Source organism: Vanacampus margaritifer, chromosome 18 (assembly GCF_051991255.1).
Source record: "Vanacampus margaritifer isolate UIUO_Vmar chromosome 18, RoL_Vmar_1.0, whole genome shotgun sequence".
In the NCBI taxonomy this organism is placed as follows: Eukaryota; Metazoa; Chordata; class Actinopteri; order Syngnathiformes; family Syngnathidae; genus Vanacampus; species Vanacampus margaritifer.
Window position 1 is genome coordinate 204,462 of NC_135449.1, and position 23,528 is coordinate 227,989.

The following is a 23,528-nucleotide window of genomic DNA, read 5'->3' on the forward strand; positions in this document are numbered from 1 at the left end:
TAAACAACAACAGAGCAAGACAGGAACAGAAGACGAGATGAAGAAAACAATCAAAAGCGACAGATAGGAAGGAGAAACGAGAAAGTGAAGAAGAACAAAGAGATGAAGAGAAAGCATCCAAACAGGAAGTGATGACACAAGAAGGAGGAAACGTTGAAAGGTGGTGACAAAGATGGGGGAAGGAAAGTCAACAAAGGGAAAAGAAGAGACAAGACAGAAAAAATGGAAAGAGAGAAGAGGGCAAGACAAGTAAAAGGTGTGCATGCGACGCCTGGCCGAGCCCCTTCCTGCTGTGAGCGGGTGCCATCTTGGGTCCCCGCCCATCCACCGGGGTGGCGGGCGAGCCGGGCCCAGGAGGCCCAGCGAAAAAGCCCAGCGAGCGAGCGAGCGAGCAAGTGAGCGAGCGAGCGAGCAAGCGGTTGCCCTCACTTCTTGACCGCTTGCCGGTAACTGTGACGCTGGACGTCCTGCCGAGCTTTGCCGGCCGCTCGGGTGCCGGCGGCCTGGCTGCCGTCGCGTAGGGTAGGGCTGGACTGCACCCTGTGCAGAGCGCCGTCGTCCTCCTCCAGGTCGGCCTCCTCGCCATCACCGCCATCGCCGCCATCGCCGCCATCGCCATCGCCGCCCTCCATCTTGGACCGCAGCAGGGCCACGTACGTCTCGTAGCGCGTTTTCTGCGCAAGTCAGGCATCGGGCACGTTTGTAGCACGTCAGCACTTTTTTTTTTACATCGTAAACAGGAAGCATTTCATGCAAAAATCCGTCAGTTTTCACTCCAGGAATGCAAAGTAAGAAGAACGGATTGTCCAAATATTCAACGGTGGCAGTTGGCAAACTTTTGAAGGTTTTCATTTGTTCGCAAGCGTCGCAACTGCAAATGTGACGTCAACATTTTGGAATGCAAAATACATTCTAACCTATTTACCGTCCGCGCGTGCTATTGACTTGCGCATGACGCAAAGCTTGTAGCAGTTTGACATTCCACGACATTGAAATCCATTTGAAGGACTTTCAGTCGGCGCCGTTGTCAGCTGGACGCCAGCGGAGACGTCCGCTCTCAACAAACTCGTGATGTCATTGTCACACGCGTGTTGACGGCTGGCAGCCGCACGCACCTCAAAGTGGAGATGCTGGTCCCTCTGCTGGTACTGGTCCAGCTGTCTGCCTTTGACTTTGGGTCCGGGCGGGCAGGACTGCAGCTCGGCCAGCTCTGACGACACGGACCGCAGACGGGCCTCGTGGGAACGCAGCTGCTCCTCCTCCAAAACACACACGAGGCCCCGCGCCATCAACACGACATGTTCTTCCCATGTTGGGGTGACCTCGCGTGACTTGCATCCAATCAGGATTCAGGCAGCATCGAAATCATCAACACTATTTCCGTGTCACAAGCATGTTCGCGTGTGCTTTAGGTGACTGATCACTTCGCATATCAGACGATATTCGAAATACAGATTTCACCCAAATAAGGCATGCGGGCCAGCATTTTTTTACTGGAGTCCTTCCCGTACGTGCGTGTTGCGGACCCACCTGGCTGAGTTTGGACATGTTGCCCGGCAACAGCGGCCTGCTGAACTTCTTGTGGGAGGCGACGGCGGGCGGCAGGGGCGGAGCCGAGAAGGAGGCCGCCACCGTGTTGATGCAGGTGATCCACGAATGCATCTGCTCGGCGTTTCTGTGGCGGGCGACGGGACGGACAAACATCAGCCGACCAATCAACGCATCTGCCAGCCGTCCCGCAGCCAACGAGGACACGGCTTGTCCACTTTTGCTTTTTTTGCGTTTTTGGGGACTGGAAAAAAAAGACTGAATGGAAACATTTGCAAAAGCACACAAAGTTGAGGATTGGCACCGATGGCGAGAATCGGGCTTGCAGTGGCTCAAAGGTGAAAGGTCACCATTCGTCCTCCGCTCACTCGACCGCCAAAGAAGCCAAGCATGGCGACGTGCGCCGGTCGTCTCACACAAGCGGCCAATGGGAAAAGCCTCTCAAGGCTCGGGCAGAGTGTGGAGGCGGGGCTTGATTATCTGGGACAAACGCCGGCTGGAACTGGAGCAAGGCCTCAGTGCGTGTGTGTCTCACGCACACGCATGCACACAGAGCCAGAAAGTGACTTACGGCGCCTGGAAGAGGAAGAGCCGCCAGTCGGCGGTGCGCAGGTAGAAGACGTTTGCGCGCTTGCTGTAGTCGGCCGCTCTGATGGCCAGCGAGTGATGGATGGAGACGGCGTTCTTCAGGTCGTCGTCCGTCAGCGGCTTGTCGGCGCGGTACTCGCCCTGGACGTGCGCGTGCATCGGCAGGTTAGCCATAGCATTAGCAGGTGGCGCTCGGCGTGACTCACCTTCTGCAGGTAGAGGATCAGCCCTTTCAAGATGGCGTAGAAACTCTTCCAGCCTCGCTTGCCGCGCGACGCTGCCGCACAACAAACAGCAATTGTTGACATACAAAACTTTCAACGCATTTGCTTTTGGCCTAATTCCTAAAACGGATTCACTTTTTTTCCGCTTAACTCATTGACTGGCAGCCATTTTCACTGAAGCAACTCCGTTTTCCTGGGTTTGGATTTTGCAAGGCCCGCCCACAGAATATGGAGTTCTATTGCTATCAAAACATGGAAGCTACCAAAAGAAAGATGAGAGTCTCTTCTTTCATCAGGAAAAAAAAAGTATATTTGCATCTGTTTCCATTTTGCAGCACACCAGATTATAGCTAAGTTTCATCATTATTCACAAATCTGTTTCGAACTGTGGCTGGTCTCTTATACGCTGCTGCCACCTGCTGGCCGTTTTTGTAATTACTACCATTGCTTCAACCGTTCTTTGCAGTTGAGCGGCTGCATCAAAACCTTCTGTATGCTCTAGCACACGGTTTTCTCAGCCCCGGTCGTGGAGTACCCCTATCCAGCCGCTTTTCCATGTCTCTCTCAGCCAACACACCTGAGGATCGTGATCAGGCTTCATGCAAGCTTGCTGCTTAGCTAATCGTTTGCAACACCTGTGTTGCTGTGGGAGACATGGAAAACAGACTGATAGGTGTACTTGAGGACCGCGCTTAAGCACATCAAACATTAAAACAAAAAAAAAACAAAAACGTACAATTACGTCTTTGGGACACTTAAAACATTTAAAATTAAACTTATTTATACGTTTTGGGGAGCAAATGAGTTAAAAACAACATGAAATTGTGGAAGGATTTCTTTTCTTTTGACTTATTTATGAAAAATCAAAAATTAAGATCATCCATCCAAAATGGAGGCACCGTGAATATTTTTTGCTTGGAGTGCTTTCAAAGTGCTTGACTATTTCCACATTTTCAAAAAGCAAAAGTGAAGCGGGTTTCTCACGTACTTCTCTTCCCGTCCGAGTCGGCGTGCACTTTGCGCACCAGGAAGCCGTTCTTGTACAGCGGCGTTCCGCCCGGCGCCGTCTCGTCCTCCGCCGCCGCCGCCGTCCCGTCGCCGCCGCCCTTTGCCGATCGGGACGAGTCGCACAGGCTGTCGCCGAGTTCCGAGAAGGACTTCCTCAGTTCCTCCTCGTCGCTATGGAGACGGCAAAGACGTGAGCGCCACCCAAAACAACGCTGCGTGCGCGGTGTCACGTTGTCGTGGTAACCGCACAGCAGCGTCAGCTGGCAAAAAAATACTTGTGAGAACAACAAATGGAGCATCAAGTCCACAAATCAAATCAAAGTCTACTGGAAAGCAGGCACACGAGCGTCACTCGAGGGCCCAGCAGGGGGCGCCCTGCGCTTCCAAATACAAGACGGCCAATCAGCACGTCGCCTGTTGCCTGGCAACTGCTGCACTGCCTGAGTGCCTTCTTACTAACGAGGGGGGAGGGGGGAGGGGGGATGTGTTGCCACGGTTACACCTCGCCGTGCTGTGCCAATCACACACACACACACACACACAGAGGGTACGGCCGCGCCCCCTCAGGTGGTCATGTGACGTCATCAAACGGCGTCGTCATGGAGATGAAGTATTTTGCTCCCGCGGCTATTCCGGGAGAGGAAGTGGGAGGAAGCAGGTGAGGCGAGAGAGCGCGAAAGGAGCGAGCGAGTGGTCGCCATGGTGCCATCGCCATGGCAACAAAGCCCAGCCAGCCACTCGCTCGCCCGCCCGCTCACTCTCTCGCCTAATTGCCACCGTCAACGTTCACAATCATTCACTCCTTTTTTCTCATTTCAAGGACTGGGACCAATCCTTGTTGGCTTTGTGGAGTGGGCGGGAACGCGGCTCGCGCCTTCGCAATGCTTGCATTTTGGGACGGAGCGGACTCGGGACTTACAGGGTCCACTGCAGCTTCTGAGTCTTGATGGAGTTGTAGAGCGCCTGCGGAAACATCAATACACACGTTAGTCGGCAGCGCACAAGCTCACGGAGCGGTTAGCGAGCAGCGACCATGACGGTTCCATGACCCGGACGCAAGTGAGACCAAAATCCAAAAGTGCTTTTTGGGGGGGTTACAATCAAACAATCAAGTCTTCCCTGCTGCCTCCTGACTTGATGAACACTTTGGCTCAAGGTTCAAGTTATTCAGTTAGTGACAAATGAGACACCAGCTGGCGATGATGTCATCTGAGTAGGATGTCAAGCGCCATGTTGGCCATCATGGCGTGCGTCTTGTCTACACGTCACAAATTCACACTTTGGCGAAAATGGCTGCCGATGTGAAGTTTCAAAAAGACAAAAGATAAAGAAGAAAGGCACATTTCAACTTTCGTCAACTTTTGACATCTGCTTCAAAGACGTTTTTACACAAGCAGGTCACAATGACCTCTACTCTGCTGTCAGTGTTAAGGTTGCGCTCAGGTTCGATTAGCAAGTGACCAATTAGCAACCAGCTGGCGATGTTGTCATCAGAGCAGGAAGTCATTGGCATCATAGTAGCTACAGTAGTGAGCAATTATCACCAATTAGCCAGCATCTGGCGACCAGTCGGCTAGCAGTTAGCCAGCATCTGGCGACCAGTCAGCTAGCAGTTAGCCAGCATTTGGCGACCAGTCAGCAAGCAGTTAGCCAGCATCTGGCGACCAGTCGGCTAGCAGTTAGCCAGCATCTGGCGACCAGTCGGCTAGCACTTAGCCAGCATCTGGCGACCAGTCGGCTAGCAGTTAGCCAGCATCTGGCGACCAGTCGGCTAGCACTTAGCCAGCATCTGGCGACCAGTCGGCTATCAGTTAGCCAGCATCTGGCGACCAGTCAGCTAGCACTTAGCCAGCATCTGGCGACCAGTCGGCTATCAGTTAGCCAGCATCTGGCGACCAGTCGGCTAGCAGTTAGCCAGCATCTGGCAACCAGTCGGCTAGCAGTTAACCAGCATCTGGCGACCAGTCGGCTAGCAGTTAGCCAGCATCTGGCGACCAGTCGGCTAGCAGTTAGCCAACACCGGGCGACCATTCAGCAAGCAGTTAGCGCTGACGTGGCCGCGCCAGCAGACAACGGTCCGGACCAAAGTCAAGTTGGTGGCGTGTTGGTTGCCACGGCGACGCTTTTCGGCATACCTTCCTCCTCTTGCGAGCCTGCGGGTGGTTCTGGCCGTCCTGAGCTTTTCCCAGCAGGTCCGGAAAGACGAGCGGCTTGAGTGATCGCGAGCGCGGCGTCCTGGGATAGCGGAACGGGTCCATCATGCGGAAATCGCGGCCGTAGCGCACCGTGCACAGCGAGCGCGAGCGCAGACGTCCCGCCGAGTGCAGGCTGTTCACGCCGATCATGGTCGCTCGCTCGCGCCGCAAAACAGGAAGCGGATGGCCCCGGGGTACGGGGGAGGCGGGGTCGCTGCTGGCGCTCGGGGCTGGCGATCAGTGGCCGGGCGTGCGCGCACCTGACGGCGCCACGTCCATGGCCGCTGCACAACTTCTGCTTCTGCGAGGGGGCGTGTGCAGAAATGGGGGCGAGCAGCGCGGACGGGAGGGGCGAGCAGTGAGGGGGGTGGTGGGCGTCAACGCGCAGACCCGGCGTCGGGATTCCAAAGAGCGTCACTTTCGTCACAAGCCGACGCCGACCAGAGCAAAAAGAAAAAGAAGCTTCCTGTCGCTGGCGGCGTTTCTCCGGTTTTTCCCAGCAGGCATTTTTTTTCCTTTCCTTTTGTGTTGCCACGGCGACCAGAAGGCGAAGCTGCCCAATGTCGCCAGCTCGATGTCTTTCTCGCGCTCTCTGTCTTCGCTCTCACTTCCTCTCGCTGCTCGTACCGCCCCCGTGCCCCCGCCCTCCCTTCCTCCCTTGAGCCCCCACAGCCCCACCCCGCCCTCCTCCTGCCCGCCCGCCCGTTCCGTTCCGTTCCGTCTTCGCACATCCAGGCGGTGACGAGCAGCTCGTGTGGGAGAAAAGGTGCAAATGTTCGCCATCCACTTCCTGTCGCACTCTCACTTTGTGTGTGCGTGTGCGTGTAACAGAAAGTGTGCGTGTGAGCGTGCGTGTGTAAGAGAGCGAAGGTGAACGTGTGAGAAAGAGAAATATGAAAGTGTTGGTCATGACGGCCTCCAGGGGGCAGCGCCACCACGAAGACCAATTTTGACAATACAAAAATGTTTTTTGCAGCAAACGGGAACAAATGGCAACCTCAAAAAAGAAGACAAACTTTGTCAAAAACGGAAAATTCGAATGCTAAGGAGATGCTAACGCTAATGAGAATGTTGTCGTTGCTGACTGGAGGTCATCATTAGCGCCAAACGACAAACTAATGACATCTAACGAGCTCGTTAGGAAGCCGCCGCCGCCGCCGCCGCGTCTCCATGGCGACCGGGCAGATAGACCAAGAAGGGGGCGGGGGAACCTGATGGCATCCACGTGTTACCCTGGCAACCGCTCAGCGCTTGGGGACTTCACGCGGCAAGGAAGGAAAGAAGCCGCGCGCGCATTTGGCATGTTTACACACACGCACGCGCATGAATATAAAGATAAAGCTTCGATGCCAGCTAATGAGGGAGGGGGGAGGGGAGGGGAGGGGAGGGGGCGGGGCGAGGAGTGGGCGGTGGTGAAGGAGCCCGCTCAAGAACAAAAAAGAAAACAAGAACAAATTGAAGGAAAAAGAGAGACAAGAAAAGATGGGAAAGAAAGAGGAAGAAAATGGAGGACAAATGAAAAAAAGGAATGAAATGAAAATCAACGAATGATTTGAGGGTTGACACAAAAGTTGAAGAAAAACCTGAGTGGCAAGGAAATTCAGCAGCGCGGCAGCCATGTTGCCGTCCAAATGTGGCGCCTGCGTGTGTGTGCGCGTGCGCGTGCACGTGCGCGTGCGCTTACTTTGAGCAGATGTTTGGGGAAGTTTCGTCCGTCATTGAGGCCGTCCAACTTGTGGACAAATTGCGGCCAAGATGTCCTCTCGTCCACATTCTGAAAAAAAAAACATTTCACATCATCAAAATGTTTCAAACTTTTGAAATTTGAGGTGAAGACCAGCAGGCGACAAACGCGCTCGTTTCAAGTCATCTGACCAACGCACACACACGCACACGCACGCGCACACACTTACTGGTCGGTGCAGGTCGGCGTTGAGCTTCACCAGCGCACGCGTCAGCGCGTGGACGCCATCTGAGGAGGAAAACAACATTTTCATGGCTGACGTGTTGACACGCAAGCCGCGCTCGCAAACATTTGCTTTTGGGAACCTCAAATTCGGCCAATTATTGATCGCTTGCTCAATCAAATCGAATTGTTCAATCTCCATTTGAGGCATTAAAATGAAAACAAACAAACACTTGCACAACTGTTGCGCAACATGTCAAAAAGGTCGTAAAGGTCAAAAAGTGGATGAGGCAGCGTGTGGAAAGATGAAGAGAGTCCGAAACGTTAAACGCACTCCTGACAAAAGTTCAAATGTGGAAATCATCAAGAGCTCATTTTCAGCCGCTGACATCGTCACGTCACGTCACGTCACGTCACGTCACGTCACGTCACGTCACGTCACGTCACGTCACGTCACGTCACGTCACGTTACGTTACGTTACGTTACGTTACGTCACGTCACGTTATGTTATGTTATGTTATGTTACGTTACGTTACGTTACATTACGTCACGTTACGTTACATTATGTTATGTTACGTTACGTTACGTTACGTCACGTTACGTTACGTCACGTTATGTTACGTTACGTTACGTTACATCACGTTACGTTACGTCACGTTACATTACGTCACGTTACGTTACGTTATGTTACGTTACATTACGTCACGTTACGTTACGTTATGTTATGTTACGTTACGTTACGTTACATCACGTTACGTTACGTCACGTTACATTACGTTACGTTACGTTACGTTACATCACGTTACATTACGTCACGTTACGTTACGTTACGTTACGTTACGTTACGTTACGTTACGTTACGTTACGTTACGTCACGTCACGTCACGTCACGTCACGTTACGTTACGTTACGTTACGTTACGTTACATTACGTCACGTTACGTTACGTTATGTTATGTTACGTTACGTTACGTTACGTTACATCACGTTACGTTACGTCACGTTACATTACGTTACGTTACGTTACGTTACATCACGTTACATTACGTCACGTTACGTTACGTTACGTTACGTCACGTTACGTTACGTCACGTTACGTCACATTACGTTACGTTACATCACGTTACGTTACGTCACGTTACGTGTGCTCCAACACGCCTTTGTCACTTTGTGCTCTCAAATAGCCGCACAGCTTCAAAAAAATAAATAAAACATTTTAGTGATTTTTTTTTCCCACTGGAAGTTGCAAACACTGAAAATACATTTTTTTGTCTTGTCATCTGATGTTGGATATGTTTTTTTTTTTTTTTAAACAAATGCAGATTTGTCTTTAACGGGTACGTTAGGCAACATACACCACTTTTTCTTTTTTTCTTTTTGCTCCAAAAAATGTTTCACACCGAACTTGACGTGATCATCTCGTAAGCCGAATGCATGACATGTGACCAACAACATTAGCATGAGAGCGTTGCGTGTTCTCACCCTCCGTGGCGAAGCGGCTCGGGTTGCACAGTAAATAGCGTCGGGAAAAATGCCACAGCAACCTGTCGCCATCTTCGGCCTCCCCCAAGAACGCCACCTGCTTCAGGAACGTCCTGCACGCATGGCGTTGACCACCAGGGGGCGTTGTTGTGCAATGTGGAGCATGTGGACACGCACACGCGCACGCACCTGAGCGCTCCGTCCAGCGGGAGATGCGAGAAGTCAAAGAGTCGCAGGTACTCGTCGGCCAGCAGGCGGCTGAAGTCGCTGCTGCCACACCACAAGAAGAGAAGAAGAAGATGACGACGGCGAAGACGCGCCATCGTGCGGCGGCGGCGCCGTGACTCACTTCCTGCTCAGCCGGCGCGCCGCGTCCTCCTGGCAGAAGCCGTCCAAGCGGTGGAGACGTCGCGCCAGGTGGCGGGCGGCGGCCCGTCGGCCAGCGCTCGGCGAGGCGGCGCCGCCGGCATCTCGCCTCCGACGCTCCGTCGCCCACCGCGGGACCGCCTCCTCCCTGGTGAAAAGACGTTTCACGTTTGCCAAAAAACGTTCCTTCCTATTTCATCAACGTATGCGGCGATCGGTTGCTCTTGCACTAGATTTGATGTCATGTGACCAAATTGTTAGTCTACGTTGTGCTGACAGCGAGCAGTCTGTTTTGTCCTTTGGCTGGCGACCAATCCGCCGTTTGTCACAATGTGCCGCAACGTCGACCGATCGGCGCGTCAACATCCAAATGGAGCCAGCAAACGGATGATTGAAAGCGGACGATCTGACCTGGGTGGCAAGTAGGCCCGCCTCCCGGGGGGCGTGTCCTCCGAGCCGGCGCTCAGCCTCTCGCTGGACGGTGGCCGCGTGGCGTCCGAGTCGGCGGGCGGGGCGGGCTCGGCGCCGTCCAGGCTGTGGTAGGACGTGCCCTTGGCGCGCGCCGACTCCACGATGCTCTCAAAATGGCGACTGAAGGCGTCCTCACCCTTGCCGACGCAGCTGCCGGTCCGCAGCGAGACGGGCGACTTGAGCGGCGGCGGCGGCGGCAACTTGAGCGGCGGCGGCGGCTGATGGCCGTCCAAGAAGCACGCCGACGCTCTGCGCGCAAAAACGCCAACATGAGCCCTGTATGGCCGGCAGCATTTTTGTGAGCTTTGATGCTAATGCCGGCAAAATGAAAGTCGAGCGCCTTCCACAATTTGTTCTCGGCAGCCATTTTGAATTGACGGGGTTTGCTGTCAGACGTACGCCATTATGAAATATTTCATATGTACGTCTGTGGTGTCGTTCACGCCTGCTTTTATGACGTTTGCTCTTTTGCGACCGGCTCGGCCCGTTTTCTTTCCTGATGCTGCGCTCGGCCCGTTTCGGACTCCATCAGTCGCTTCTCCGTGTCGACGGTGCAGCAGCAGCACCGCATACGCATCCCAAATATTTGACTTGACGGTCCAATCAATGGTTTGACTCGTCAATACATAGAAGACATTCTGCTTGGATCGGAACCCGGTCAGGTTTTGACGTGCGCAGACTGCCGTCAGTTGGCCAAAGGTGCGATTGTGGCCTTTGGCACATCAACCTTTCAAAGTGAACTCAGTTAATCTTCCAAATGCGCAATTTCCAACACGAAGCGGGACAGTGACATTTTTTCTTTCTGAAATGGACTCGGGTGCAAGTCGCGTGTGTCGCGTACCTTTTCATGCGTGGGAAGCCTTCTTCCTGTTCCTGCGCTGCGTCCTGTTGCTTCCTGTCGTCTCCTTGCATCCTCACGCTGGCCCAGCTCACCACCTGCTCGTCTTCCTCGTCCTCCTCGTCCTCCTCGTCCTCCTCGTCCTCGTCCTCGTCCTCCTCGTCCTGCTCTCGCTGTCCACTCCGCCCTTCCGCAGCCTCCAAATCCAACCCGGGCCCCTGAGGTCGCCACCCGGGGACGTTTGCGTTGCTCACAAAGTCGGTGCCGGGCCTGTCCCGCCCGTCCATCAGCAGCTCGTCGATGTCCGTCTCTCGGTAGCAGCGCAGCGGGACGGCGTCCAGGTCCGTCTCCGAGTACTTGAGGGCCCGGCGGATGACGGGCGTTTCGTTGATGTCAGCGGGGGGCGGGGCCACCAATTCCACCTCCACGTGTCCAACGTGTTGACCGGTGGCAAGCGGCGGCAGCGACGGGGGGGGCGTGGGCGTGGGCGACTCGCTGGAGTTTCCGCTTGGGGGTGCGGTTGAAGGTTCCGCAAAGTCTGCATGAAGAAGCAACAAAGAAGGAAAGAAGAACTTGAGCAGATGTTGACACGCTGGCAAACCTTTCCTTACTCTCCCAAAAAAGCAGCTTGTCAAAATGCCGCGTTGACGAGCAAGGGTCAGCGTTGTGACCCGCGACAGTCGGATGTGACGGCCGCCAGTCGGGGTCACTGCAAGGTCGAGCCGCGACGTGCAGTGACCCCATTTGTTGCATCACAAGCCAACAAGTGCACATCAGCATCTTCGCTTCGTTGCTGAATTTACGCCGCAAATGGAAAGAAAACAATGGAGATCTTTTTGTAAAAATGTCCAATTTGTGTAAATGTGGGCGGAGCAAATGATGAACAATCAGAAGGATTTGCGCATTTGCCGCTCCCGAATCACAACACAGCAACTGCGGAGACTTTTTGGACCCGCGGGAACGATTTGTAACTCACTTGCGTTTCCGTCCTCGTCGGTTCCAAAGAGGAACTCCCACTTGGCCCGAGCCGTCTTCTGGCAGTGAAGCGACAGGACGGGCGTCGTGCTGTCCGTCTGCAAAAAGTCCAAAGGACCACAACAAGAACATCTCAGACCACCGGCGTTGGGTCGCAACACAAAATGGACTCGGAAGCGGCGGCTGCCTTCATGCTGAAAACATCTTCCTTTCAAATTGCCATTTCAATTTGGCAAGCCCAGTTGCGGGCTGCGGGTTCCGGGTCCCACCTGAATTCCGGAGGAGGTCTGGTTGCCGTGGTTTCCCGACAGAAGGGACTCGGGCGACAAGCACTCGCGGTCCCCCAAACTTCCCGTCACCCCGCTGGAGCTGGGCGAGGATCCTCCCGTGGCCTCCAGGAGGCGCTCACGGTCCTCGTCGGGAGAGTCCGGGACCACGGGGCCGAGTAGGAGGCGCTCCCTCCTTCTCTGCTCAGCTCGCTTCTGTTGCGTTGTCGGGCTGACGCATCCGCGTCGGCCGCAAGTCTGCTCGCCGTCCGGGACCGGGAAAGGACTCCCACTGGGCCTCTTAGCGGAGGCGTCCTCCGTCCTCGGACTGGCCAAAGTTTGGGACGTCGGCTCCCAGGGATCTCCCCTTTCTCGGCATCCGGAGCCCCTCCGGCGAGCGCCGGTGTACTGGGGCGTCTGGCATCGACGCAGGGTGGGGCTATCGGGCGGTCGGGGATTAGCCAGGGACACGCCGGGGTCCCTGATGGGGGAGCCGAGGTCGGTGGGAGGCTGAGGGGGGCGGTGGACACGGGGCGAGCGCAGCTGGCCTGGCTGCTGCTGGAGGGGTCGCCCCGCGGCAGGATCCTGGTCCGCAGCCGCCACGTGGACCGGGATGTTCATCTTCAGGCTTTGCCGTGGAGAAGCGGGTCCCGGTTGTTTGGAACGGATCCAGCGGACGGCCGAAGGTTTGGCCACGTCACTCAACTGGTTTAAGCCTTCCATGATGTCATGGGCCAAGTGGGCGGGTCCGTGCGGGTGGAAAATTGGACTTTGAGACTGTCGCTGCGACAGCGGACTCGGAGGCCAGCCCCACGTTGCGCGCTCTCGCGGGTTCATGTTGTGGTGCAGGACAGGAGAGCCGGACCAGGACTGACAACGGGCCGGATGGGAGGTCCGAGACCACGCCGAGCGCTCCAGCGCGTGCGCCACTTTGATCCGCAATAACGGCGATCCAAACTCCTCCAGAGCCCTTCGAGTCGCCGCCCTCCCGATGGAGTCCACGGCGGGTCGGGATGTCCATTTGGGACTGCGTGAAGAAGCGGGACTCCCAAACCACAAAGGGTCACAAAGTCTTTTGTCAACCTGGTTGGACCTTTCCTGACTGCTCCCTGGACCGCTTAAAGTCTTGACGTTGGACTTTTGCACGTAACTGAAGGAGACCACGGACCGCTTCCCGTCCATCTCCTCCTTCCTGTTGTAGCAGGCCTTGGCGGAGGTCTTCATGTCACGTGGGAGACTCCAGCGCTTGCATGTCCTGGGGGAGTCGATGGCTTGATTGAGACGAGATCTTCCAGAGTCTGGAGGAGACCCGCCGACTGGGTACGGGCCGGGGGTCCGACACCTGCTGGGGGTCTGACCGGAGAGCCGGGACAGGAGCTTCTCGGTGTTGTCTTTAAGTCCCGAGTGGTCCGGAGCAGGACCACGTTCATGTTCTCCAAAGGTCTTCCCGCCTGCGCTGGCATCGGAAGCCGACCTGACCTCCACGTACACGTGAAGGACTTTCCCCGATTGGGACATTGTCGCCACCTCCTTTGTCCCCCTGGGGAGCCAATCAGACACTTTGTGGGGGAGGCGGAGGGACGGATCCCTTCAACTGCGCCACACCTGAAAAAGGCACGGGAGGACTTTGTTGAGGTTTTTTTGGTTTTAAAGACATGAGAAGTTTTTGGGAAGGCCAATCAGTCCCACAAGGACGCACAAAACTGATGAGTCATGCTAACACACACGCACAAAGAAATACGCATGTGCAGTACTTGCAAGTGTGAATGTCTTCGTGGACATCGCATGTCCATGAAGACACGTGCGTGTTTTTGCGTGTGTTGTTTTTGTCATGCCTGCTGCTGTTTGCGTTACGGGAGCGAATGCGTGCGTGTTTTGCTTTGTTGTGCACGTGCAAGTGTTGATGTCTGCTGGGTGACGTCACGAGACGAGCGCGTAGAGGTCACGCAAAGAGTTGAGGATGTCGGAGCATGACGATGATGAAGATGATGAAGATGTCATCAACTTTGAAACAAGCAAAGTTGTGTGAATGTCACACATGCGTCAATCACGTCGGTGACATTTGGGGGGCGCGGGCTGGGGGGCGTCCGGAGGAGACGCACGCCGGACCAACGGAGAGGAGGAAGAGGAGGAAGAGGAGGAAGAAGAGGAAGAAGAGGAGGAGGAAGAGGAGGAGGAAGTCGCTACTCACAAGACGGAAGCCGGCCATGTTGACGACGAGTCGACGAGTCGACGCCGGCCGGCAGCATTTCGCGGTGCGCGCGACCGTCGAGCGGACCGCCGCAGTTGCTTGGTCCTCCTGGCGGGTGCGTGCGTGCGCGTACGCGTGCACTTGACGTCAGGTGGGAGAAGAGACCCCGCCGCAGCCCCGCCCCTCTCTGTGCCTGACGGCCGGCCGGCCGCCACTGGGCATGCGCGGGGCCTCCGCCGCGCCATCACCTGCGCGCGCGCGCGCCGCGGGACGTAGGCGCGTGTGTGTTGAGCCTCACGTGACGTCCTGCTGCAGCAGTGCACGTGACGCTCGATGAAGGACACGTGGGACAGCTTGACGTTTCTCCAGCAGGTGGCAGCACACAAATGTCACCCCCCTCCCCCCCCCTACTTAAAAAAAAATGTATTCCATGATTCGTTCATCAGTTAGTCAGTTTTTAAACTCAACCAATTAACTAATGGTCTTATCCATTTACTTATTCACTAACCATCTCTTCTTTCTTGCCATGTCCAGAAAAGTGAGCCATCCGAGCAAAGACACACTTGACTCGTTATTGGCCCCCACGTGAGCTGGGGGCTTCTTAAGCGGGAGTGGTTGGCTGTCTTGCCGGCCGGGCTTGGTTTTGTCAGAAATTCCTAGACGAGGTCCTGCAGCCCCGTCAGGGGAAACGCTCGTGCATGCGCAGAGGAAATCTTGTCGCAAATCAAGTTCCAACAAAAAAAAACGAGAAAAAAAATAAACATGCTGGAGGAGGGTTTCGCACCGCCGTCCCCCGTGGGATCAGGAATCAGGGGGGAATCCTTTCAACAAAAAAACATTGAAAGTGTTCAAGAACCGTTAAAAGTGTTTGGACCTTCTTGAAGGCATCGCGACGAGAGCGCGTTCGCGACCTTTGCAGTCGCCCGTCGGGGCTTTTTATTCATCTTGTAATAGAAAAAAAATCTAACCATAGAAAAAAAACGTGCGTGGGCTTACATTTTTCAACAATGATAAATAAAATCAATAAAGTTTGCCTTTTAAATGTGAAAAAAAAACAGCCAATCGCAAGGCAGGCGTGCATGCGCGTGCACAGCTTGCGTTTCAACACAGGCGCGCGCCCCCCAGCGGCGTGAGCGTGCACAGCGAGGAGGAGCCGTGGTTGCGTGCGCGCCGTCCAGTCCAGAGAAGAACCGAACGTCTCGAACCGCACGCAGGTAAGAACCACAATCCCACCACAAAATCACAAGTGGACCGCACGCATGCACGCGTCGACGGCACCGCAGAGTGCGCGCGCGCGCGCCTCGGAGGTCACGCACGCAGGCACGAACGTCCCCCAATGTGCGTGTCGCTGCTCAAATGGGCCTGTTTTTTCTCGACGTTTTTTTTTTTTTGGTGCTGTTTTGTTTGATCGTTCGCTGTCGCGCGCGGGGCGTCGGGCGTCGTCGGGCGCGTGCACGCGGCATCCTTCCAGCAGGTACTCCCACCGACCGACGAGCTTGCGCGGTTCTTTGTGTCGCGCGTGTCCGTTTCGAGAGCGCGCGCGCGCGCTGGTTCACTCGAGAACATGCAAACAACGATGGCCGACACCGTTGCCCCCCCCCCCCCCCCCCCCCCCGAACATTCGAGCAGTCCACCCGCCTCCTAAAAATACTGATGATGACATGATTTGATTTGTGTGGCCTTTGGCGGCGGCGCATGCAGTCGGCTACTAGTAAGCGCTCGTAACTAGTATCTCGTTGTCATCTCATTTTTCACGCCAGCGGAAAATTCGAACATCTTGCGATCCAAGCGATTTTTTTTCTTCCAGACGCGAGTTGTCGCTGGGCAGAACAAAAGTTGAGATATGAGTGACAAGTCACTTGACAAATAAACATTTGGCAAAATAATCAACGAGAAGAAAGAAGACATGTTTGTAAATAGTCAACGTGTCTTCTGGCTGCTTTTTTTCCACTCCCGGCTGCATTTTAATAACAACTTTGCCCACCAGCTGAAGGCTAAGCAACAAAGATGACGTCATTGACAAGCTAACCGTTAGCATCAACAAGCAATGGATGCTTGAACACAAATGGTGGCGCAACATACGCAAACAGATGATATAGGCATATATTCTTTATCCTCTGCGGAAATGGACTGCAGTATGATTTTCACGGTGCGTTCTCAGTTTTTCCTTCAATTCTTGATGCCGCTACATAAACGCTGTCGAAATGCGTTTGTGTTGTCAACCTTGACAAATGTCCAAAGTTTGTTTCAGCATCTTATTGCTGAAGTCGCTTACAGTCCAGTAAGAAGAAAATGCAAAGAAAGAAAGACTCTTCTTCTTGGTTTGTGTCTGCTTAAGGGAACGATAGCGCCTCCTGGTGGCCAAGGTGGGCAGCACAAGCAAATAACGTGCACTTTGCTTACGAATCTCATTGGAGAAAGTACAAAATATTAGCGAGAGCACAAATCCGCTTAACTAGTACCAAGCACTAGTGAAGACAAAGTGTGGACGACACCCGACTTGCGCTGGAGTCCAGATCAAAAAGATTTGCTCAAAATCGGCCCACGAGGACATTTGCGTGACACGACCTGACGTGCGGGGTCAAAGTGCAAAGTGAGGACACGTGACAACACACATTTGCACACACACACACTGCTCCATTGAGGCGATGACTTTATGCTGCCGTTAGCTTAGCATAAGTTAGCATGAGGTGTGTAGCTTGGCGTGTACAAACGGGAAGAAAAATTCACACCTGGCCGCAAAGTGTAAGCGTGTGTGTGTGTGTGTGTGTTGATGCGTGCTAATCGTGCCGGCAGCTTGGCAGCGCCAGCCTGGAGCGGCCAAGTGGGTCAGGACCAATCGAGCACAAAGTGGAGCAGGGGTGGGCCGGCATGCGTGGGCGTCCAATCACAAGGCAGCTTTCAAGCGGCGAGCAGGACCAACATCCTGTTTGCTCTCGTGGGCGCGGTCTTAAAAATGAAGACGAAAAACAAACATTGCAACATGCACGCCACTTTGCCATCATATTAATGAGCTGAAGTTTCAGTACGAGAAATCGACACGCAAAATCCTGGCAAAATATCTGCTTGTTATTTTGCCGGTCGTGCTCAGGATGCGTTGATGACGCCTTTTGCACACAAACGGAAGATTTGGAAGTCAACAAAATGAGGAATTGCGGGACCAGCGACGGTTCACCTTGACGTTACGTGACCAAGCATGTTTTCAACGTGGCATCGTTCGCGGTCACTGAGCTAACGCCGGCTTAAGCGTGACCCGTTTCCAACCGTCTTTGTTGGCTCCGTGGCCAGCACTTCGGCTCTTTTCAAGCGCTACGTAGACTTTGTTTGCATTTCAAGAACATTGCACAAAGATGGCGGCCACTTGTTGTTCAGTCTGTCCGCGGCAGCCGGTACCAAATGGTGCTCGGTCCCGGTCCTGCCGCTTGAGTTGCAAGCTCGCTCAACAAAAGAACAACGTCGTCCATGTTAGCTTGGGGGTCCACGTGGGCCCGCCGGCTCATGTGTGGCGTTGTCTTGTTCGAACCCGTCCGTGCAGACGCCTCAATGGCGGTTTTGTCCGCGAGCACTGAGAGAGCGCCGCTAAGTGGGACACGCGTGCACACGTGCACACGCGCACGTGCACACGCACACTCACAAGGCTCCCATTAGGATGGAAAGTGACATCATTGTCTGTTTGGTGTCGCTGGCGGCCATCTTGTGCTGGAGGCAACAAGTGCAAGTTGCGGCAGAAAATGGCGGCCGTCTGACGGGAAACTGTCAAGGCAAAGTGCGGCGCGGGTTTGACGTTTTGAGGATTTACATCGTTCAGCACGTTTCTTTTTGCTTTGACTTGCGAGCGCAGACTCGAGATACGAGCACTGAACGCTGGCAGTGACCTCAAGTCAAGTCACTTGCAAATAGTTTGGCAAGTAGCCTGCAAGCCTTCAAACGGGTTTTGCCTACTTGAAAAGGGTTTTCTTTTGGGGGTGGGTCGGGACTTGAGGTGACATCACGCCGTCCGTCCTTCCGTCCTTCCGTCCTTCCGGCTGACCTTGCACCTTGTGTGTCGTCCTCCGCAGCGCCGCCGTCGCCAGCATGGAGCACACCGCCACCAATAACAGCTACACGGCCGACGCCAACATGGCCGCCTTGAGCCTCAACGAGCACCGCCACGAGAACGGCGTCCCGACGGGACACGGCAAAGTCACAGGTGAACGCGGTTCAGGGGCGAGCCCGGACGGGAACGCCGTCTCCGCGACGTTGTTCCCTTCTTAAATCCGTTTTCAAACCAAATCAGACCTCGTCCAGCTTTTTGCACTTTGGCCCAATTTTTCAAAAGGCAAACAAAACAAAAATTCCACTCGCGTCTTTCACCAGAAAAAACTAACGTTTGTTTCCATCTTTTTGCATTCGACCAAATGTGTCGAGCGCAGCGGCGACTTTCACGCAAATATTTCTCACTTTTGTGTCGCCTGAGAGGACAAAGCAAGAAATTTGCTGGCAAAATCATCTCCGTTGACAAATGTCGAGCTGCCGAACGTTTTGTCAGGCAACGGCAACGACCAATCAGATCGGCAGCTCGTATCACATGACCTTCCACGAGCAAAATGGCCGAATGTCACGTCGAGGGTTTGAAAAGAGAGAAAGCTAATTTGGCCTTGGGTTCAATTGAGTCGTGGAGCATTTTGGAGGGCTGAGGTTTGGGCGAGGGGATTCCCGCCCCCCCGATTCCCGCCCCCCCGAGGGGTGTTGCCCGTTGGCTGCTCACGTAAGCGCGGCCTGACCTCGTCCTCTCGTTTTGTGCTGCAGCTCACGCCGCCAAGATGGACAACGGAGCCGCAGAGAAGGTAGCGCTCGTCGTTTAGCGCTTTACGCTAACCTAGCATTTGCGACACACACGTCCGTCCTCGCTTGACTTTTTTTTGTCCTTGCAGAAGTTTCAAACTCCCGCAAGCAAAACGTCCGCCAGACCTCAGCCAGGTAGGTCAAGTGGAGCGCAAACTCATGAACGACGGCTGGCGGCATCACGTGACGGCCGTCCGGCTGACGTTCCAGATGCGGCCAGCGGCCAGAGCAGTCCCGGGACGCCCAAGTCCCCCACCAGCCAGACGCTCTCGGGCAAGTCGGCAAGCGACGCCCAGAAGGTGAAAAAAGTGGCGGTGGTGCGCAGTTCCCCAAAGTCGCCCGGTTCGCTGAAGACACGCCCCCCGGCCACCCTGGCCGCCGCCCCGCCCATGCCCGACCTCAAGACGGTCAAGTCCAAGATCGGATCCACCGGAAACATCAAGCACCAGCCGGGCGGCGGAAAGGTAAGCGCTGGCCCCCGCCGGACGCCGGGACTTTTGTCCTGACCTTTGGAGGTGTCCTTGTTGCGCAGGTGCAGATCCTGGACCAGAAGGTGGACTACAGCAGCGTGCAGTCCAAGTGCGGCTCCAAAGCCAACATCAATCACATGCCCGGCGGCGGCAATGTGAGTTGGACATCTTCCCGCTTGCTGGCCGGCGCTCGTTCAATTTGGCAGCTCAATCGCTTCCATCAGCCGCCACGCAACCCAACTTGCTCAGTCATGTGCCAGACCCGCCCAAAAACGCGGGCACATTTGGCCTTTCAGGGGCGTGGCCTAGTGAGTGGCAGCTGCAGCTGGAGGCAGTGCGGTGGGTGGGTTAGGGTGAGCTGGGTTCCGTGTGGGTGCGTCCTGCCCCGTTTTCATTTCTTATTGGTGCCTTTGCCTGTTTGTCAATTGCGGGCTCGCCTTGCCCGCATGCCACCGAACCTTTTAGAAAGCGGTTAGTCGGAGGAACCGCTGTACTTCCTTACATAGCGTCGGACTTTGCTTTCAACAAGCGTCTATGTTGTTGTTGTTCAGGTCCAAATCCTGGACAAGAAGTTGGACCTGACGAGCGTCCAACCCCGCTGCGGCTCCAAAGACAACATCAAGCACACGCCGGGCGGCGGCAAGGTGAGGCGGCCCGTGCTAGTAGCCTGTCGCACGCTCCCGCTAGAGGCTACCTAGGTAGCGTGTGACGGCGAGCGGCGGTTCGCCTTTCCCGGACCGCAGGGGAGAGGGCGGGGTCCTGGCGCGGGGTCCTGGCGCGGGGTCCTGGCGCGGGGTCCTGGCGCGGGGTCCTGGCGCGGGGTCCTGGCGCGGGGTCCTGGCGTGGGCTAACTGGCGTGGGCTAACTGGCCTCTCTGCCGTGTTGACTTCCAGGTTGAGATTGTGGACAAGAAGTTGGACTTGAGCAACGTGCGCTCCCGCTGCCGTTCCAAAGATAATATTAAACACGTCCCCGGTGGCGGCAATGTGAGTAGCTCACTGCTGATTGGCTGCTGGACAGCCCAAGACCCTCCCCCTTCCCTTTCCAGGCGCAACCCCCCCCACCCCATCCTAACTCCCCCCACGAGACCGCAACCAGCTTGCAACACGAGTGGGCGTGTCCCTCACGTGCTCATGTGGCGTTGCCGTAGCAACTAACAATCAATCATTTGGCGTCATCAGACATCGGCGTGGGGGGGGGGGGGGTTCGGGTGCACGACGGCCGTTGGCTGAGTTGCACGAGAGGGATTTCACGAGTGGTCTTTGTTCTGTCGTCAGGTCCAAATCGTCCACAAAAAAGTGGACCTGAGCAGCGTGTCGTCCAAGTGCGGATCCAAAGATAACATCCGCCACAAGCCAGGTGACGTCACGCGCTTCTAAGCAACCACAATCACGTGACGGGCTTGGCGCTTCAGCTTGTAGTTGACCTTGTGTCCACCAGGTGGCGGCAACGTGGAGATCAAAAATGAGAAGCTGGAGTTCAAAGTTCAATCCAAGGTGGGCTCACTTGGCAACATCACTCACATGCCAGGAGGCGGACAGAAAAAGGTAACAAAAACAAAATCATTCATCATAATAATAAAAAGTAGCAACAAATAAGGTCACACATTTGGGAGAATCGTCATTTCATTCACAAATACTGATAATAATACGATTAGACAATAATTCTATTCTAAAAAATAAAACTACATTATTGATGTACTGTTTGTTTTCTGAATTGCAATCATTTTCATAATAAAACAATAGTTATGAAATGAAACAAAAATCAGATACCGTTTAAAAATAGTCCTCATAAAATAAATACTAGTACAACTCAACAAAATCATAACAGTAAAACTTTAAAATAAAATGCTGTTTGATTGTTGCTTATACATTGGTTGGAATAATAATAATAATAATAATAATATTGTACTAAAAATCTAAAAAGTTGGAATAATATTCTCATTATTGAATATTAATAATCTGAATAAAATGTGAAACTACAGATGCAAATAAAAATAATAGCACTATGGTAAAAGACAATTAGATTAAATGATTAAGTAAATTAACTATAATATGCATTATAAGTAATGAAGTCAATTCAATCATTTGGATTTCACACAAAAAAAAAAGGAATTGCTAATGAAATGTGAACGAATGCCAATCGTCGACTTGCCGTCATCGCGTCTGCCTTACGCTTGTTTTCCACATCATGTATTTGTCATTATTATTGTCATTATTTTTCTGATCTTCAGTTTGCACGTTGATTTCATTTCTGTTGACGCCATCCCGTTTATTTTTGTTGCATGCGTCACCCCCCCCCCCGCCCCCCCCCCCCCACGGGCGTAGCGAGCGAAGGGGAAGAAAGGCGAGCCGAGCGCCTCGGACGTCCCCTCCCTCGCCGCAACCCCCCCTCTCTCACCTCAGACTGTCTCACACGCACCCGCCAAGATGGAGGCCAGCAGTAAGTACCAGCGCGTCATCATCTTCATCATCATCATCATCAAAACATCATTTGTGGCGCTTGTGGGTTGTAATGAGCGAACGCTTTCAAATGTCGACGTGATTTTCACTGGACATTTTTGGAATGATCCAAGTCCACTCAATCTTTTATTTTTATTTTATTTGGTCACCTAATTACCAAAATGGGCGGGGCTTATTGATGGCCACAGAAGAGGTGCAAGGCATAATAAAACTACAAAGTGGCCACTAGGGGGCTCCCAAAATGCATCAGGATTTTTCTATCACATGAAAGTCACCCCCGCGGCCGCCCCCATTTTTCTTGTGCCCCCCCCTGCGGCGTCAGTGACGAGCGCGTGTGCGCGTTTGTGTGCACGCAGATCGAGAGCCACAAGCTGAGCTTCCGTGAGGGCGCCAAGGCGCGCACGGACCACGGCGCCGAGATCATCTCTCTGGACGACTCGCCCACCCAGCAGCTCAGCACCGTGTCGTCGTCCGGCAGCCTCAACATGGCCGACCCCCCCCAGCTGTCCACGCTGGCCGACCGGGTCAGCGCCTCGCTGGCCCGGCAGGGGCTGTGAGCCGTGACCCCACCCCACCCCACCCCGCCCCGCCCCGCCTGCCCGCCCACCCCCTCGCGTCGCCCTCTTCGTCACCCCGACATTATGTTGAGGCCTTCACAAGCTCCACAAGTCCAAATTTGTAATTCCACGTGTACTGGAAAATGGCGGCATTTGGCGATTGGATTCCATTCAAGTCAGCTTCAGCTTCTTAATTGGTGGCCATTTTGAGCTGTCCAAATTTTAGGGCCGACTCGCCACTTTCTTGTCCACGTTTGAGAGAAAAAGTTGCGAAGGTGCTATGGGCCTGCCTGCTGTCCGTCCGTCTGTCCGTCCGTCCGTCACTCTCGTGTTGCCTTGTCTTGGTGCGTGGGGACGACGACGGGGACGCTTTCTCAATGTTGAGGGACGGCAAGCGGGCATTTTCAAGCAGTATTTTCACCAAGTGGAGAGAAGCAAATGATGGAAGTCGACTGCCGGTGGTGGAGGTCCGCCCACTTTTAGCTTCTTCATGCGATCGGAAATCTTTTGGCGGGTGTGCAAAGTCATTTTTCTGTGGAATATCTATTTATAGTTTTAGGTGATTGACAGTCATGGTTCTTTCTAAAGTTTATACCTAATAGGGAAAAAAAAATGTTCCTGCTGTGACATCACTTCCTGCATGAAGCGGCCGGATTTGATGCGCGTGCGTATGCAGGGTAATGCCACTTTTGTCCACCGTGTGTCGTGTTTTCTTACCAGAGCTGAGGTGCATGCTAACTTCTTCAAAAATGTCACTTGAAGACGACATGAGCCAGTTTCCATAGTAACCAACTCACACGCTGTACCGTGATGCAAATGTGATTGTTGTTCTTGTGCATTTAATGTATGTTTGTGTTTGACAATAAACGCTACCAAGTCACCTAATTCTTCACCGTCTTCTTCGTTGGTGTTTGGCGAGAGGAGGAGGAGGACATGATATCCAATGGTGGGAAACGGCCTTCCAAACTTTTCACAAATGTTTGAGCGACAGCTTGTGAATTTTGCCGACTTGTGACATGAGATGGACTCGCAAGTGAAGCCACCGGTGGCCATCTTGCATCATTTGCCACTGGCTAAAAGCGCGCCAAACTTGAATAGAAGGTTCCCACTTTTGTGCTAAAAATAGTAACATATCCCACAATCCCACGCGCCTGGCC

The 23,528-nt window shown here is 54.0% G+C and overlaps 2 protein-coding genes across 3 annotated transcripts; one reads left to right on the forward strand and one right to left on the reverse strand.

The window, feature by feature from the left end:
- Positions 1-389: 389 nt before the first annotated feature.
- Positions 390-14,457, reverse strand: LOC144038502 (PH and SEC7 domain-containing protein 1-like). 2 transcript variants are annotated; one of them, XM_077551051.1, is made up of 17 exons: positions 14,059-14,457; positions 11,871-13,472; positions 11,603-11,699; positions 10,630-11,164; positions 9,729-10,037; positions 9,301-9,465; positions 9,141-9,218; positions 8,952-9,064; positions 7,477-7,535; positions 7,248-7,337; positions 4,288-4,331; positions 3,349-3,539; positions 2,343-2,413; positions 2,120-2,277; positions 1,531-1,675; positions 1,116-1,259; positions 390-674 (listed from the first exon to the last, which is right to left on the reverse strand). In XM_077551051.1, exons 2-17 carry the CDS (start codon positions 13,383-13,385, stop codon positions 426-428), a joined length of 3,963 nt encoding a protein of 1,320 aa, XP_077407177.1. In that variant the 5' UTR covers positions 13,386-13,472; positions 14,059-14,457; the 3' UTR covers positions 390-425. The 2 variants fall into 2 exon arrangements, with proteins under 2 accessions (XP_077407177.1, XP_077407176.1); XM_077551050.1 differs by having other exon boundaries at positions 9,141-9,221; positions 14,059-14,456.
- LOC144038761 (uncharacterized) lies at positions 14,075-23,256 on the forward strand. The gene is made up of 12 exons (XM_077551482.1): positions 14,075-14,173; positions 15,169-15,272; positions 18,117-18,247; positions 18,847-18,884; positions 18,972-19,017; positions 19,093-19,346; positions 19,415-19,507; positions 19,904-19,996; positions 20,246-20,338; positions 20,630-20,711; positions 20,793-20,899; positions 22,171-23,256. Exons 1-12 carry the CDS (start codon positions 14,075-14,077, stop codon positions 22,369-22,371), a joined length of 1,341 nt encoding a protein of 446 aa, XP_077407608.1. The 3' UTR covers positions 22,372-23,256.
- Positions 23,257-23,528: the final 272 nt, after the last annotated feature.